The sequence below is a fragment of the Phaseolus vulgaris genome, chromosome 8 (genome assembly GCF_000499845.2).
Source record: "Phaseolus vulgaris cultivar G19833 chromosome 8, P. vulgaris v2.0, whole genome shotgun sequence".
Lineage (NCBI taxonomy): Eukaryota > Viridiplantae > Streptophyta > Magnoliopsida > Fabales > Fabaceae > Phaseolus > Phaseolus vulgaris.
Genome location: NC_023752.2, coordinates 5253367 through 5270788, shown reverse-complemented (window position 1 = coordinate 5270788; position 17422 = coordinate 5253367). Strand labels below are relative to the sequence as shown.

The 17422-nt window shown below is 31.2% G+C and overlaps 2 protein-coding genes across 2 annotated transcripts; both read right to left on the bottom strand.

Moving 5' to 3' along the window:
• Positions 1-2397: 2397 nt before the first annotated feature.
• Positions 2398-10456, bottom strand: LOC137827254 (C-terminal binding protein AN). Its single transcript, XM_068633526.1, has 7 exons — positions 9757-10456; positions 7422-7575; positions 7193-7323; positions 3739-4512; positions 3531-3578; positions 3212-3325; positions 2398-2718 (listed from the first exon to the last, which is right to left on the bottom strand). Exons 1-7 carry the CDS (start codon positions 10312-10314, stop codon positions 2647-2649), a joined length of 1851 nt encoding a protein of 616 aa, XP_068489627.1. The 5' UTR covers positions 10315-10456; the 3' UTR covers positions 2398-2646.
• A 2140-nt stretch (positions 10457-12596) lies between these two features.
• Positions 12597-15801, bottom strand: LOC137823571 (putative wall-associated receptor kinase-like 16). Its single transcript, XM_068628758.1, has 3 exons — positions 14896-15801; positions 13184-14235; positions 12597-12617 (listed from the first exon to the last, which is right to left on the bottom strand). The coding sequence occupies exons 1-3, from the start codon at positions 15740-15742 to the stop codon at positions 12597-12599; spliced, it is 1920 nt and encodes a 639-aa protein (XP_068484859.1). The 5' UTR covers positions 15743-15801.
• Positions 15802-17422: the final 1621 nt, after the last annotated feature.

Genomic DNA, 17422 nt, shown 5'->3' with positions numbered 1-17422 from the left:
TTCTCTGAAGTTAGAAAAGTCTACTCAGTTATAAAGGAATGCTAATGATAATTTGAAAAAAGATGTATAAAAAAGAAACTGAAAAATAGTTATGATTTATTGTCTGTTAATTATGGTTGAACAAAATATGTAGGATAAATTACATCTGTGTGATTAAGTCATTTAAATTTTTTATTTATCAATTGTCATTTGTGAGATGTTTAAATAAGAACATACTAAGAAATTCTTAAATTATTTGAGAGATGATGTAGTTAGGTATTTTATTGATATTTAAAAAATAAAATATGTTTTAGTGTATATTAAGTTTATTTAAAATATAGGTTTCTTTTAGCATTGTGACACGTGTCACATAAATATGATGATAAAAAAACTTGTGTCTTAATAATATTATTAAACATGTTTGTGCAAATTACTCATCTGTATTGTTTGTTTTTTATATCCAATAGATATTTGTGAGCTTTTCATGTTTATTATTGAATTTTCATCAATTATTAAAAATATAGATAAAAAAATTATTATTAATTTGGATAAGTAGTATCTTGTTCACACAATTTTATATGAAGAATTCATGCATAATATACATGACTTTCATACAGAGAGCGATTCACGTTGAAGTCGTGTCATATGTATACAATTTTAGTCTTTATACAGAAAATTCATACATAGTATACATGACTTTCATACAAGGAGAGATTCATGTTGAAATGAGTTTGTACATAAGTTATGGGGGACTTACACAACTTTGACTAAGGGTGAGATCAAGCTTAAGTAAAATCGTGTCACGTTGACGCAATTTAATTACAAATATATTATGTTGAAACAATTCACAACTTTATACTCACACATAAAGTCATGCTAATGAAACATGACTTGTTCAAATCAATAATATTTTTTTACTCATATTTATAATAAATGATATAAATTATACTATTAACATGCAAAAATCGATCTTTATAATTATTTTATGTTAAAATATGTTACATCTATTAAGATCTTAATTGATAATAAATATAGTTACGAGTTTCTTAATATTTCAATATTCTTCTAACATAATAAAAGCTCTCTTTTTTTTATGATTGATGTATTTTAAAGTTGAATATAATGAAAAAAAGTCTTATTTTTTCTCGTTATTTTAAATTATATAATTTATTTATTTATTATTACCATGATAGTTTCACTGTTATTATTATTACTAAAACTCTTATCATTATTATATTATTATAATATATTATAATAATTATTTTTTCAAGATTTTTCATTTACATATAACTTGTGTAACTATATATTAGGTTATCTAGTATGCAATGTGTAAAAGATGGAATAATGATTAGTAATTCTCCTAATTTTTTAATGTGATGTATTACATTTTACATTATTTTTACATGATATTTAGAATATGAAAGTAAAACATTTTGCATATTTGGATTTAATTTTCAAACTTGTTTATTAGGTATATTTGTCTAACAGGAAAAATTTTGTTGACAAGAAGACTTAATCTATTGAAAAGAAGCTATAAGAACTCTTGGGAGGAAAACTCAAGTTTTAAGAATGAATTATAGAAATTCAGAGTATAGAACCTTATTTTTCTCATAAAAAAAAAGGCACGATCGTGATATCAAGAGACATAGTTGTGACTTTCTTTGGAAAGTTTATTTTTCTTGTCAACAAAATGACATGACTATGACATTAGAGGCATGTGACTCATGAAAAAAAAATGTAATGTCCATGACATTCAAAGGCATGTTCTAAGTGTTTCATCTTTGTATGAATGATAAAACCTTTTCAACCTCATGATGACTGATCTCACTGTAGAAGAGAGCTTCTTAATTTTAACAATTTAATATTTAATAAAATATTTCGATTCTGGATAGTAATCTACAGATATATCTATTTACATTGGCTCTCGAACATTTTTTTGGATTTTTTTTAAATGTTAAAAAGGTGAAACTGAACACAAAAAAAAATTAAGTATGAACATAACTCTAACGTTATAAAATAAATTAAATATATAACGTACCAAACCAATAAATAGAATTAGTTGACAAAAACCATACAACATACGCTAATGCTTCAACGCTATTTTATTGTAATTAATTTTTCCCTTCAAAATAAATACAATATATTTTTATTTTCTAATGTTGTGTCTTGGATTAAATTTCAATGGATACTTTTACCCACTATTTTTTATCAAATTAAATTTATTTAACATATTACTTTTACATGTTGAGTTCAACATTAATAGAATAATGAGCTTTCAACCTAAAAGATTAAATATTTTTTTTCGAAAATTAATGATACTGGATTATAAATAATATTATTATATACTAAAAAGTTAAATCAGTTAAATCAATTAAACTGGTGCAATACTTCAGAAATGATAAGGGGTTACAGGTGAAATTGCAACAGGAGAAAACCAAAAGATCATTCATCATCACACCAGGGCAAAGTGCCATCACAAGGTGAAAATCTCATGAAATTCCTCAATAAATAAAAAAGAAAAAGAAGCAAAATAAAGAAGAAAAAAATTATGCTCTACACTATAAATACATTCCAATCTTTCACAAAGAAACATTTGAAAGATCATTAAATCCCGTGACAGGAGTGATTTACAAGCTCCTTTTTTAGTATTACAGACCTAGAATCATTCTATTCAATCCAACGAGTAACTCCATCTTCGCCTGCAGTTGCCAATATCTCAACGCGTACATCCAAAACAGCCTAGTATATGATCAAGGATGATATGTCAATAAGAGGAAGTTCAAGGATTAACCAATCAGTTTTCCGAAATTTTACAAACTAAATTGTCAGCTTCTATATGATCATAGCCAATGACAAGCATGGATATAACAATTAAGCAACACGAATTAAGTATTTATTGTATACTATAATGCATCAGAGAGACGACTTGCTGTAGTAAGCTGATGGAAGAAGCTAATAGTTGACAATTTGTGTTCATAGGAAAAGCTAAAAAGGCAAGCGAAGAAACAAAATGAGCCATTGAAAGCCATCCTCTACGTCTTTGAGGAAAATTAAGAAAGATGGGGCTGTACAATTATTAAAAGGTTCTAACCAACCAATTTTGGAAAGCCTCAACACCATATTTAGCCAACTAAAATGTTTTACAACTAGTTATCAGATTGCAAGGAACCATTTAAATTTCATACCAATGTATCAAACACTGATTGCAACAAGAAAAACAAAGAAAACTTACTGATGGGTTTCTGCAGTTCACCAGTCTGCATTCCTGTAAGGAACCTTCCAGTGTCCAATTTTCCCAAACATCAAAACTATGACTAGCAAATACAAACTCCATTCTTCTATTGATCTGCAAAAATGACAGTTTATAACCAAATAAAAAACATTGTGTGTGAAACATAAATAATAGATTTAGCCATATGTCTAAATATTTAGCTTTTATTGAAAATAAAAACAGAAACACAGCATACTAAAGAATTGGTATATAGGATAATAATAAATTCTAAAGGAAATATATGATAAAATAAATAAACTGAGCATTATAATGCAATTACCTGCAATAATTTTCCACCAGCAGCAAGAGATCGCAATCCAATTGTGTCCTGAAGCAAATGTATTAACATTCAAATATCAGCTAATTTGCAGAACACTTGAGTTAAAATACATCTTATACCATTCTAAAGCCTAAACTAATATTTGAAATACATGATGTCATGTAAAATAAAAGTGATAGAATAAGTACAAAGTTCCTTCATGACAAACCTTGCTTCTGAAGATGATGAGGAACTGTGCAGCAGGGTCCCTTTTTGACACATTCGACATGGAATCCATGATCCAACCTCCACCTTTAACTCTTTGTCTTGAAACATGAAGGGCAGGGCGGTCTCTAGCATACAGAGCTATAACATATCCATCTCTCAAAAGTTCAGTACAGTTTCCACTAAGTCTCGCACTTGACTTTATAACTTGAGAACTAGTTGGTTCTTGCATTTCTATTGGAGTTTTTCTATTTCTTGAATCTTCAGAGCTGGAGCTCAAAGCTTGGTCAGTGCCACTCATAGCAGTATCATCTCTCTGAGATGTGCCTTCTTTCTCTAGTGCAGAAGGATCTTCTGATTTTTGTTGGGACTTTTGACGGGTATGCCTTTTTTTGGCCTTTTTACCTGACCTGCTGCGTCTTCCTTCAGACCTAGCAGAGGCACTTTGAGACAAACTTGAAACCTGATGATGGGATGAAGACTCTTTCACTTGAGTACTTACTTTCTTTTGGGAACTGTCAGGACTTAAGTGAACATCATCTGTTTGCTCTCTAACAATAATCTGGAGAGCATTTTCTTTGTATTGCTGATCAGATTGCTCGCTTTCATTGTCAACCTCACTCTCTTCTTCCACATCTGACATGGCATTCTTTGGAATAATTCCATCAATAAAGAATGTTTGTAATATGGATATAGCTTTCTCCCTTATCTCCATCCAAACCTCTTCACTGTAATCTGCACTTCGGGGAAGTATCAACACATTAGGCATCTCCTTCACCTGATGCAGACATACCGAAAGTATGTTATTATGGTATTATCCTATTTATTAAACTATCATTGCTATACAGTGACAGGACATAATCTAATGTGTGAGTGAGCGTTATATGATTAAGAGTAGCAAATACAAAATCAAATTCCATGAAGTCAACAAACTTTTGTAAAACCTATTTTATTTTGATAATACAGTTTTTCCAGGTAAAGGCAAGTTTAAACATACATAACACTGACATGTAGGTTTGTATAACTTTCGTAAGAAAACTTTGACCCTGATTATCATAATGTTGGTTAGAATCACAAGAATTGTATGTGTCCTGATTTGGTACAAAATCTTCAGAGTTTGAAACAAATTGTCAGGAAATTCATTTTTTACTTTGAATCATTTACTAAATTGTGTAAATCACTTCTTTATTGGAGGAATTGCTAATTGGTGCCTTATGCAATTCTTGAAAAGCGAGTCAAGCACACAAAATGGCATGGGTCTTGAGCCAGTTTTGAGAAAATCCCCATTTTACATTTGTCAATATGCAACAGCCTGTTACTAAGATCATCATAGATTACCAATGTTTGCATTCCATTATCACAAAAAAGGTGCAATGTCTTTCTAATCAGGTAGGTCTGAGCAATAGCAATACCAGTATTTTTTTTGAATTCTTTCAGAAAATTGGATAAAAAATGACGAATTCCTTTCCTATTTCGAACCAAAGTCAGAATATTAAAGTTTGAAGCCCCAGGACTAGTCCCCACTTTTTACTTTTAGAGTGTCTGACATGTTCAACTTTCTGACTCCATCATTGCCTTTTGGTGCTTTGTGCCCTCTCTATTAATGTCTCCTTTACTCAGTTCGAGTGACTCCGCCCCACCCGGTCTCTTTCCATGAATTCTCAAGTCTTTACCTCCCTGTTACTGTTGCATTAATTTTTTTAGTGGGGTATTGGGCCAGCAGAAGAAAAGGGACATATCACATGAAGCAAGAGTGAGTGTTCCTCCACATAGGCTTAGTTAAGTACAAGTATTGTTCACATATATATTGTGGTGGTGTTACAAGGATGAAACATCACTTTGCTCGAATAAAGGAGAATGTTAGTCTTGCACATCTATTCATGATGAAGTTAGAGAGATGTTTTTGAAGCTGTTAGAAGATAAAAAGGAAGCTAAAGGGGCAAATGATCAAGAATAATTTGATGTTGGTATCCAAGATGCTAAGGAAACAGAAATGTGAAATCATTTGTGAAGAGGTAGGAGGGAATTCGAGCATATATGAAGAAAATAAATACAATGAATGAGGTGTTGAAAGATAGAGAGGTGGTGACTCAAGACATCTTTAAATGCATTTATGGCAATATTTCGCCATTTAATTTGGTGAGAAGTTCCTTATTTATCAAAATGCTGGAATTGGTTGGTGAATATCTAACGGGCTTAAACCTCCCACTTATCATGAGGAGAGAGCATCTTATTTGAAAGAGACTTGACAACATCCAAGTTAGTTAGGGGTAGTGCAGTATTGAATGGGGAAAACGGGGCAGTCCGAAATAAAAAATGGTAGTCAAATTGGGAATCAAAATGCCTATTTTCCGATTCACGAACTGAGTTGTAATATTCATTATCAATAAGAAAAATAGCATGTACAACTACCAGACTTATAATTTATAAAAGCACAAATTCATGCCCAATAACAAAAATCTAGGAGCATGTTAACATAAAAAGTCAAATGGCTCACTATATGGCTAACAAAATAGAATAAACAACTTCAAAAGTGTTAAAATAATTTATAATATCTTCTGAGCAACTTTATAAATCCATTTTTGTTGGATCTATCTGTCATTGCTACACTTTGATTCTTTTCCTCTCTCTTTTTACTTCTGTTGCAAGATAGATATCTCTATATATAAATGAATCTGAAGAGAGATTCAAGTGAAATCTCTCTTTTACCTTCTCTCACATTTATTCTCAAGTAAAACAAAGATCTAAATCATCAGTCACAATGAAAAAAAAAGTGACTGATTAAATTAAGCTATAAAGTCACCCCCACCACACAAAAAAATGACAACATATCAGTATGGCCAAGTCCAAATGGACAACTTAATGATCAATTATCATCCCCAGGATCAACATTACTTAGTTCATCTTCATCCTCCTATATCAAAAGATCTTCCCCTTCCTCCCATCTTGAATAATATCTTCAATTTCATCCTCGCCTTTTATTATGAACTTTTAATGCATTTTATTATTCTAAATCTAATCAGACATAACTCTTCCTTTCCTTGATAGGAACCCCTCATCAAAACCAAAGCACATGTATATTCATCCGTGTAGCACATCAAGAATTGGTAAGAAGGATTTTTTTTTTCTCAATAATTCATAAATCATCGGATTCAATATTAAATAAACGAATGAGATCATAGGTATCCCCTTCTCCTCTCTACATTTTTTTGTCTTATCTTAAGATGAAAACTATACTTAACAAACACAAATGCATTTATTCTTAGATGCTCTTGCCGATGTTTTCCTATTTTGCACTTGTGTTCCTATTATAAAGTAAAACTTAACATCCTTCGAAACATTCAAGTAAGAAAGTAAAGGAACAAAAAGTTGTGAATTTCAATCAGTAGTTTAGAAATTTGTGAATGCCTGCATCATACCTTGCAAATTAAAGAATGCAAAACCTAAATTTACCATACCCATGCTTCCATCCATTGGGGCCCTTCTGCACCATCCAAAGCACATCCAGCGATGGTTCCATCAATCAAGAGCTGCTTTACAGCACAATCATCCAAAAGCTGACTACTACCCGTATTTACAAGAAAGGCTCCTATGAAAACATTAGATATATTATATATTTGTGAAGATAACTCAAACCATAAATAACAGAAACAAAGAAAAATATATAACATATGAACAAGTAAATACCAGGTTTCACATGTTGAAGACATTCAGCATTAATAATCTGCATTGTTTCATTCGTTAAAGCACAATGGAGTGATACAAGGTCACTTGCAGCAAGTAAATCATTAAGAGTATCCATTCTTCGTGCTGCAGGAGGGAACTTTGCTTTTCCTTTTCCCTGTGAGTGCAAGGTTGAAGGAAAAATTACTAAATTAGCCAAAACCTTATAGTATTTGATCAGCTTTTTGGGACTAGTACAAGTCATGCTAAGTTCCAATGTTTCAAAGAAACAAATAAAGAATGGAAATCAAAGAGAGCAGACTATGAAATAAACATTCAGAAGTTGAAATATAGAACAACAAAGCCTCTGTAACCCCCTTTCCCTGAAGCTACTGGTACTCAATTAATTGTCTATGCGTACCCTTGTGCAAGTTTGTTAGGGCAACAGAAACCTTAAGGCAAAAAGAAGCCGAAACAAATAAACATTTCACGATTGTTTTGAAGAAATGAAAAGGCTCATTCACCCTTAAAAAAAGATTGATCAAAATGTTAACAAAATGAAGAAATAGCATATGGTATGGCTATATTACAAAGTTACCAGCTAAACAAAATTCCATCCCCATGTTTGAACAGAGTACCCTAGTATTATATTTACCCAATAAGGATTTATACCAACAAATCAATTCTTCAGCTCTCCAACTGATTAGTAATCATCAAACCTGAAGTAAACAAGAACAGACTACTATTTCATGTTTTTATTTTAAAAAGTCCTCAGGGACTATTATGGAACAGGTGCAATTAAGAAAAATTGAAGCTTTTGCATTAACCAGAGAAAGGGTTTATACCAACTAATAGTCAATTCTCACAATTAACACATTTATAAAAAAAATCAAAAATAGGAAATACAAATTCAATGGTTTAAGAAAAACACAGGAATTTCCACCAACAATTTAGCTTAAATTTGGGGGAAATAATCACTTGTTTTTTTAAAGCTCTCTCAAGAACCTGCCAAAATAAGCTATAATTTCTTTAAAATAAGTTAAACCAGACAACAGTAAAGTCTCACGTTAGACCACAGTATCTTATTCTTACCTGAAAAGAGAATTTAAGTTGACAAAAGAAAGGATAGGAACTTGGGTATTATGTGGTGCTTAAGTCTCACATTGAATGATATGGGAAGCTCGGTGAAGTATTTAAGTGGTGGTTCTTCCCCGTAACAGGTAGTCTTTAAGGCTTGGTTCCCCAATGCTAGGATGCTTATTAATTGTTACTGGAGCTGATTGTCAATGTCTGAGAAAGGGCCACTTGCAAAGGATTCAAACTAGTGAAGAGTTATGACTAACGAGAAAGTTGAATAAAGTGTCACCAAGTAAAGTATCATAGTGTGAAAATTTCTTAAGGTAATATTTGACGCTCAAGAGAGTATTTTAGTGTTGGGTTCTTAGTTCTTCCCCCTTGACATCTAGCTTTTAAGGATGAGCTTTCCAAATGCTTTGGTGCTTATCAAGCAACATGCTGGAATGATGCCAGGCAAAATTAAAAAAGGAAATGCAGTCCAAGATAGTTAAGAGGAAAGCAAAATTAGATGAAAATGGGATCAAGTGGACCTGGTTAGGGACAGCAATGAGTGGGGAATGGAAGTTTCATACATTAGAAGACACCAAATGTCATGATGGAGAATTTTGTACATGAGGTAAAATTTAAATGATACATGTAATATAACTACTTAGAAAGAGAGGAGCTCAACCACAGAGCATTGCATAAATTTTGGTTTCCTTCTGCTTCTCTCTGAAGACTGTCCTTTGTCTTCTAGAGCTTAATGTAAGATTTAAGTTTCAAGAATTCGCTAGTTATCGATAGTAGTACCTAATTATAGTAAATAACAAATGTACACTACTCCGGTAACAGATATGCTTGTTTGCACGGACTGAAAACAACAAATTCATACATGCTAAGCCAATTCTATCAAAAACTGAAATACGTTCTCATCTACCAGGCACAGTCATGGGCCAATGCGAATGGTCAAAGAGCATTTGTGACTTTTCCATAGAAATGATTTCAAACCAAATATATTTTTAGTTCCAGTATTTCCACCTTTTTGTCTGGTTTCTTGTTAAACATCAACGGTGTTATTGCACACACCAACCATATAACCCAAATTGCTACACACCAGTTACAACGCCACAAAAACAAAAAAGCTTCAGAGTCATGAAACAAATGCTACAATATCAGTTAATCACCTAGTCTCGCAAACAACAAGTGGATCACAAAATTAAAGCATAGAAACATCAAATACTATTTAAATTTCAACAGAAGAAGGGTTCTTCACTTAATGAAAGAAAGATTAAAAAATACGTACTGCTTGAGTATCAAAATAGAGCACGCTCATTTTGAAGGCCAAGCTGCGAGTGGCCAAAGACCTAGCGGACGCGGAGATTCCGACGATGCCGAGAACAAGGCCGCGGCAGCGGCGCATCCCGCGGCAGAGAGGCTGGACGGAGCCGAGCCAGCCGGAGGCGGAGAGCGCGTGGCGGGAGAGGAGGTGCGTGCGGCGGAGGAGACCGAGGAAGAGCGCCATGACGGTGTCGGCGATCTCCTCGGCGCGCGAGGTGTCGACATGGACGAGGCGAAGGCCGAGGTCGGCGGCGAGGGCTGAGTCGACGGCGCGGTCAGCGGAGCCGAGGCAGAGGATGAGGTGATAGGAACGGAGGCGGCGCTGGGCGGCGCGCGGGAGGTAGGCGAGGGAGTGGAGGAGGACCGCAGCGGCAGACTCGATCTTGCCTTCGGAGAGGCGGCTGAGTGGAACATGCTCGACGCCGGCGTTGCCGGCAAGGGATTGGAGCTCGAGAGAACAGTCGTCGATGCAGTTTAGGGTGACGACGAGAGGGAGAGGCGCAGGGTTGTTACGGTGAGGCATTGCCACACACGATTGGATCTGCTACTCTTCCTTCCTCTCTTGCTTTCACTCTTTGCCTTCTCACTTATGCTTTCGCTTTAGAACCCTCTCTGTCGCCACTTTTGGAACCAGCCATTTTCAACCACCTCTAAGAAATTAAAAGGGATTTTTATTTTTTTTCTTCTCTTTTTTTTTATATTTTTAATCTTTTTAAGAAATTAATCTTCAAGATAAAAACAATTAATACACAAGAAGTCAGATGATATCGTTTACTCATACTAATGTTGTTAAAAAATTATTTTAATATTTTTAAAACTTGTATTAAAATATTTAAATTGTTAAAATTTATTTATATTTAAATAGAAACATAATTTTGTTTCTTTATATATTTAAGATGGGATTAATGAAGTAGTGTTTTAATATTTTTACATAATTAAATTTTTTAATAAAAATGGTTTTTATATATAAAGAAAGTTAGTAACTTTGCTCCATTTTCTACTAATAATAAATAAATGTGTTTACTTTAAAAATAAATATCACATTTTTATATTAATCACATATATTTATTTTCAAATGTTTACTAAAGGCAACAAAGCCTGTAATTAATCCATTAAAATACAATAATAATGAGATTGTTTAGTCATCTTTTTTGAATTTTTGCTAAATAAAATTATAAAATAGAGTAATTTTTCTGTTAAGCACATGTTCCCTTTTGTTACTAAATATATATTGATAAATAATTCACACTTACTAAAAAAGTTGGTTAATTTAGTTAGTATCATTAATTTTGTGAAATCATTTTTCAAATTTTTGCTTAGATAATTAATATATAGAGATGATAGTGGGAATGGAATTTGAATTTTTAAAAGTATACTTTTGCATGCCCCCACAATCATTATAATACAGAAATATAAGCCATAGAATTTATTATTTTATGAATTAAAATACCTAATTTTTTCTTTAAAAAAGTAGTTAATGCAAAAAAACTGGAAAAGAGTTTTATTAGAAGGACAAAGAAAATGACTTTCTCCATCCGTTTTGTCCAAATTGACCAATGTTTTTTAATGAAATGATGACCTTTTATTTCCAATTTGCTCAAAAAATAAATTACATTAATAGTTATATCTACAAACAGACAAAAGTAAGCCATTCTCTTTTGAGAAAGTGGAAGTATTTTATGTGATAAAATTGTTTCAATACATGGGATATATGTAGAAAACCTTAAATTGAAGACATTATTTATATATAATTAACAGTGTATTAAATATCTTAAAATAATTATTTTGAACATTATATTTATAATATAAACACGTTTATGAATAATTTTATTATATTAACTAGTACATTTTGTAATATAAAATCATTTACTATATAAAAATAAAATAATTTAATATTTTGAAAAATGTTTAAATATATAATATATTAAAACTTCCTTAATTATTACTTTTTAGATTATTTGATAGCATCTTCTTGTTTTAAAAAATGCGAATATATGTTGGAATAATCCAAAAATCTTTAAAAACCAACTTGACCTAAATCTAATTGAATTCATTTAGTAAGTTATGGATAATTTGAATAAAAGAATGAAAAACCTAATCAAATAAAGTTAAGTTGTGAGTTTGGTTATGTATACTCAAATCCCAAACACAACTTTGTATATTAATATGTTAATACAATTTTTAATTTTTATTATAATAAATTATAATTAACTATAGAGAGAAATTGATGGGCTATGTAGTACCAACACTGACACGGATGGACACGGACACAAAGATACGTACAATCTCTAAAATGTAGGTTACAGATACACGAATCTATATATTATATAATTATGAATTATATAAATTGATATAAATTGACAATAAAGATTTATGTAAATAAGTATGTTTCAGCTTTTTTGTTGGAGCAGAAATAAGTGTTTTCATAGCTTGTTCAAAATGATTTGTTCATTATTTTTACAATCATAATAAAAATGTATACAATAAGTTTAAGTTTTTAGAAAATTAATTTTTTTTTTTAAATTGTGTTAGACTCAGTGCTAAAATTGCTAGAAATCCAACAAATATTTTTTAAATTGAACATTTCACTAATACTTGTTATACGAGTGTCATACGAGTGTCGATATTCAATACGTATGTCCGACACGAACACGCCATTTATAAAGAGTGTCAGAACCTCATATTGATGGGTTGGATAATTTGATAGTAATTCTAATTAAATTTTTAATCAAAGTCACATCTAAAACTTTAACACTCCAACAAGATTATCAACACTAAAGATTATCTCTTTTAAATTAGGATACATTACCCTTCTCTTTCTAATACCTGAACCATTTATGATTTATTTTTTCAAAAAACACAACCAGAGAGCCCAACTTCACCATCATTTCAAATTCATTAAAGTGTTCCTACAAGCCTAACTTCTCACCATCATTTCAAATTCATTAAAGTGTTCCTACAAGCCTTAAAATTAGGTTTAAGTTTTGCATTCTAGAGTGAGTTTAAGAGCGAACAAAAGTTGGAAAAGGTTGGAGACATAACTTTGAAAGTGTTTTTGAGGAGAGGAGAAAAAAAAACATATTTTCTTTAAGAACTTACTCTACATCATCAAGACACAATTTCCTTAATTTTCTCATTCAAATCAAGGTATGGAGGGTTGTTTCACTTCTCTAATTAAACCCTAAACCCTATTACAACTTTTTTTATAGTAAGAAGTTTGCCTATTAAAATATAATTTGCTATTTTATAATTATTTTACGATTTTAAATAAAATAAGTTTGAAACTTAAATTATTAATAAAGAAAAATTAATTAGTCACTATATTTACTAAATTAAATATTATTTTTAAAAAATTATTAATATATAAAATAATTTTTATTATTAATATAAACCTTTTCTATCATATATTGTTTTCTCAATGCTTCTAATTCCACTGAAACCTCTTTCATTGTTGGTCTTTTCTTCCCATTAAGTCTCAAGCATTTCATTGCAAGGTTTGCAATGACAAGCATGTCATCTTTTCTTGCTTCCTTAACCACCCTGCCATCTAAAATTTCATAAACTTTGTTATCCTTCAGAGAAAGAAACTGTGCAATCAGATTTTGACCCTCATCTTCCTCTAAGAATGAAACTGGCTTTCTCCCACTTATGAGCTCTACGAGCACAACTCCAAAACTATACACATCACTTTTATCTGAAAATTGACTAGATTGAAAATATTCAGGGTCTATGTACCCAAAAGTCCCTCCTACAGCTGTGGTCAAGTGAGTCTTGTCTTGTGGCACTGATCTTGATGTTCCAAAATCAGACACTTTGGCACTGAAGTTGCTGTCTAAAAGTATGTTGGTAGGTTTGATGTCTCTATGGAAAATGGGAATAGAAGCTGAAAAATGCATATATGTAACTGCTCCAGCAACCTCACATGCAATTCTAAGGCGAGTCTCCCATGAAAGGGAGGGCTCATTGTCTCTCCTGTGGATATGGTGAGAGAGTGTTCCATTGGGAATGAATTCATAGACCAGTAAAGGAGTTTCTGTCTCGAGACAACAACCAAAGAGTTTGACAATGTTTCTGTGGTTGATCTGGGACAGAATCACCACTTCATTGACAAAAGTCTCAATCTGGTTCCTTTCAATCTCTTTTGACTTTTTAACTGCAACAATGGTCCCATCTGGTAGCATTCCTTTATACACAGTGCCAAAGCCACCCTGACCAAGAAATCTACTCTTGTTATAGTTATCTGTTGCTTTCTGTAGCTCCTCAGCTTTAAACAGCTTTGCCATTTCTCCATTTCCATAAAAAGAGAGCTTCTCTTGTAACAAGTATCCACCATTTCGCCTGAATAAGCTTTCCTTACGAATACTTTCTCTCCTTTTCTGAATATATTGATATGATTTGTACCCCAAAAGAAACAAACACACAAAACCTGCGCCAATTCCAACACCTGCAAATGCCAAGTTTTTCATTCGGGTGGCAAAATAGACTTGCAATGAAGATACTCTTTTTTGTAACAATGGTTAAATAACAAGTTTGAAGTTCAATGATTTGGCAAAAATAGTATATATGAAGAGGACACAGATCGTACTGCATGAGCTAGCTTTATGAAGTTAAATGTATATAGAGTTTTGTCAAATAGATTGAATTTGGCCAAAACCACAAATGTATAAAAAGTGATTTTTAATGTATTATGAGTATTTATCATAAATAACAAAATCTAATTTAAGAAATAAATAAATTATTCTGGAAAACATATTATCTTGAAATATCAACTATATAAAATATTTTCAGAGTAACTACTTAGATATTCCACTTGTAAAAGTCAAATTCTAAAAGGGTTCTACATGAGATATACCATCCTGTGAAAACTTGAAGTTTGAAGCGTACAATGCTCGACATAAAAGCAAGCATGGTGGAGATCCCTTATGACTCAGTGATTTAACCAAAATAATATATATATAAAGAAGACAACTCAAACTTCACGAGCTAGTTTCTGAAGTTGAGTTAGAGCCAAACTCAGTTATGTTATGCTATGTTAAAATGGTAAATCCAAACTCCAATACAAATATATCTTGATTCTTCTTGAAGAGAGTTTAGACAAAATTACCTAAAGCAGCAACCAATCTTGTAGGAAATTCTTTGTCACCAGATTCATCACATAATAGCCCCTTGGAGCTTCCATCTGTTTGTGGCTCTCGGTAACATTTACAGTAGAATTCATTTGGGTTCTCTTTGCAGTTATTCCCTATTAGAGGAACTAAAATAGGTGTGAAGTCAAGGAGACTCATGCTGCTATTTGCACTCTGTGGCACTGACAACTTATTGGCCTCTAGTATACTTTGTTCATCCACGCCATAAGCCTCTCCTATGGACTTAATAGTGTCACCAGAGATGACCGAGTAAACCAGCAAAGAGGTGACCCCTTTTGCAGTCTGATTTGCAGTGGGACAAGCACATAACATTGGAACCTTGAGCTCTGCATCAATTGCAATATCAGTTGGAGGATAGTAATTCTGACCCATAATTGCTTGGCAGGTGGTGAGGCCTTGGAAGGTTTCTTTTACCAACGCCCAGTAGGTATCATTCTCTTTGACAGAGTAAAGAGTGTCATACTGGTAGATGTTTCCATAACATGAACAGAAGACAGGAACAATGATTGACTTATTGGAAGGAATATTGTGAGTTGCTGAGATATTGTTGATTGAGGTTATATCAGATGTTTCAGAGCCAAGAAGGTAAGCAATGATCACAGGGTTGTCATAGGGAGATTTGGACCTGTAAAGTAAGAAGGAAGTGCATGAGTTTTGAAGGCCATTGCAAAGATATCCTTTAGATACAGAAGGGTCATTAGAGCAGTCATAGACAGTGTTGTTGAGGTATACTTGTTGGCAATTTTGCGAGTGAGGGAACAAATATAGGAGCAGGATTGTGATAAGAATATTGAGAAGCTCCATGAACAAATCTTCAGGAAATGCCTTAGATGATTTTTTTTTTTCAATGGAAAGTTGTGTTAATTGCAAATAAATAACTGCAATTAGAATGATTCAGAAAGGGTTACCTTAGATGATACTTTTATTAATATATTAATTCTTATTTTTTAATAAATAATCTCAAATTTTCAATTATATTTTTTTATGTTTCTTTTAAACTAAACCATATTCATTTCTATACTATTTCTTTATATAGTGTTTTTTTTTATCTATTTTTTCTTTTCTGCTAAACAAAGTAGAAGAAATGTCATAAGATTCCGAAATTTCCAATTTGATGTAAAGCAAAGCAGTAGAAAAGACTTCCCAAGCCATGCGAAGAAGAAGATTCAATTAGTATGACTAATTTACCTGATAGGATGACAAATTGAAACTTGTTAGTTCTACTTTAGATTTTTTTAAAGTGTGGTTTGAAGTTTTTGGATAGATATAATTTTTTTTTTTAAATTATAAAAATATATTAATTATTTTTTATTTTATCTTTATTTATTTTTACATCAATATATATAAACTAAATAAAAATTAAGGAATAAAGATATAAATAATAATTAATATTATTTTAAATTTTAAAAATAATGAATAAATAAAAATAAAATTTTCAGATATACGTTAACGATGTAATGGACTAATACAAATGAATTCAATGTATATGAATTGAGAGAAATATTAGCGAATCAAAATACACATAAACATAAATGATAAAAAGAGTAAGTTTTATAAGAATTAATTATTAGAAAGTTATAATGATTAGTCCCTAAAATTCATAACCTTGTTAGAATATGTAGCTTTGCATCTTGTTCTTTGAATTGATGGAAAAATTGTCATTAGTGTTATTAATTAATGATTATTGGTATCATTCTTTAAATCTTTAGGGTCATTTTCGGTAGGTATTTTTAGAGAAAATTTAATTAAACTATTTTTTATGAATACTATTTTTCAACAACTTCATGATATCATGATATAAATGATGTTATAATTTAAGATGCATAACAAGAAAACATCAAATTAGCTTTCAAATAATTGTGTCAACCAAAATAAAATGTTATTAGACTCAATTATCATCTTTAATTTAATGTGATACAAAAGTTTAATTTTTATAAAAAAATTAAAAATATATAATCATGTTTAAATTTATTTTCATATTATGTAAAATGTATACGTCAATTAAGTTGATGCTCACTATAGAATGTCACAATTGAACAACCTAATAACGAATGTATGCTTAATATAAAAACACTAATAGAGCCAATTTAGCTAACTCTAAGATGATGTTAATTATTTTTAATAAGTAAAAATATTTGTATTAGTATAAGATATTACTTGAAATAAATAATAAGTTTAGTACTAACTAGCTCCCACATAAATCACATTAATCTTATTTAATTTTAACAATTATATTCATGTAAATTGACATAGGATAAACTGACACTAATTTTGATTATTTTATTATTTATTTAGTTAGCGTCAATTAGGCTGACATTAATATAATATATCTTTAATATATATTTAAGTCAGTAACATTATAAGAAAATTATCAAATAGAAATCAATTTTTAGAAACCAGAATAATTAGTTGCAATAGTAACTAAATTAGAGACCATTTTAGAAACTAAAAAAAATTGATTTCTAAATTAGTTTATATTATTAA

Bases quoted from the DNA above. Each gene is read 5' to 3' on its own strand.
- LOC137827254 (XM_068633526.1), bottom strand. From the start codon at position 10,314: ATGCCTCACCGTAACAACCCTGCGCCTCTCCCTCTCGTCGTCACCCTA. The intron at 3,579-3,738 runs GTTTGTCATGAA...CATTTGCTTCAG, and splicing joins TCATCATCTTCAGAAGCAAG to GACACAATTGGATTGCGATC. The intron at 3,326-3,530 runs GTAATTGCATTA...TCATTTTTGCAG, and splicing joins CTGGTGGAAAATTATTGCAG to ATCAATAGAAGAATGGAGTT.
- LOC137823571 (XM_068628758.1), bottom strand. From the start codon at position 15,742: ATGGAGCTTCTCAATATTCTTATCACAATCCTGCTCCTATATTTGTTC. The intron at 14,236-14,895 runs GTAATTTTGTCT...TGGCATTTGCAG, and splicing joins AAGATTGGTTGCTGCTTTAG to GTGTTGGAATTGGCGCAGGT. The intron at 12,618-13,183 runs GTTTATATTAAT...TAAATGGTTCAG, and splicing joins AACAATATATGATAGAAAAG to GTATTAGAAAGAGAAGGGTA.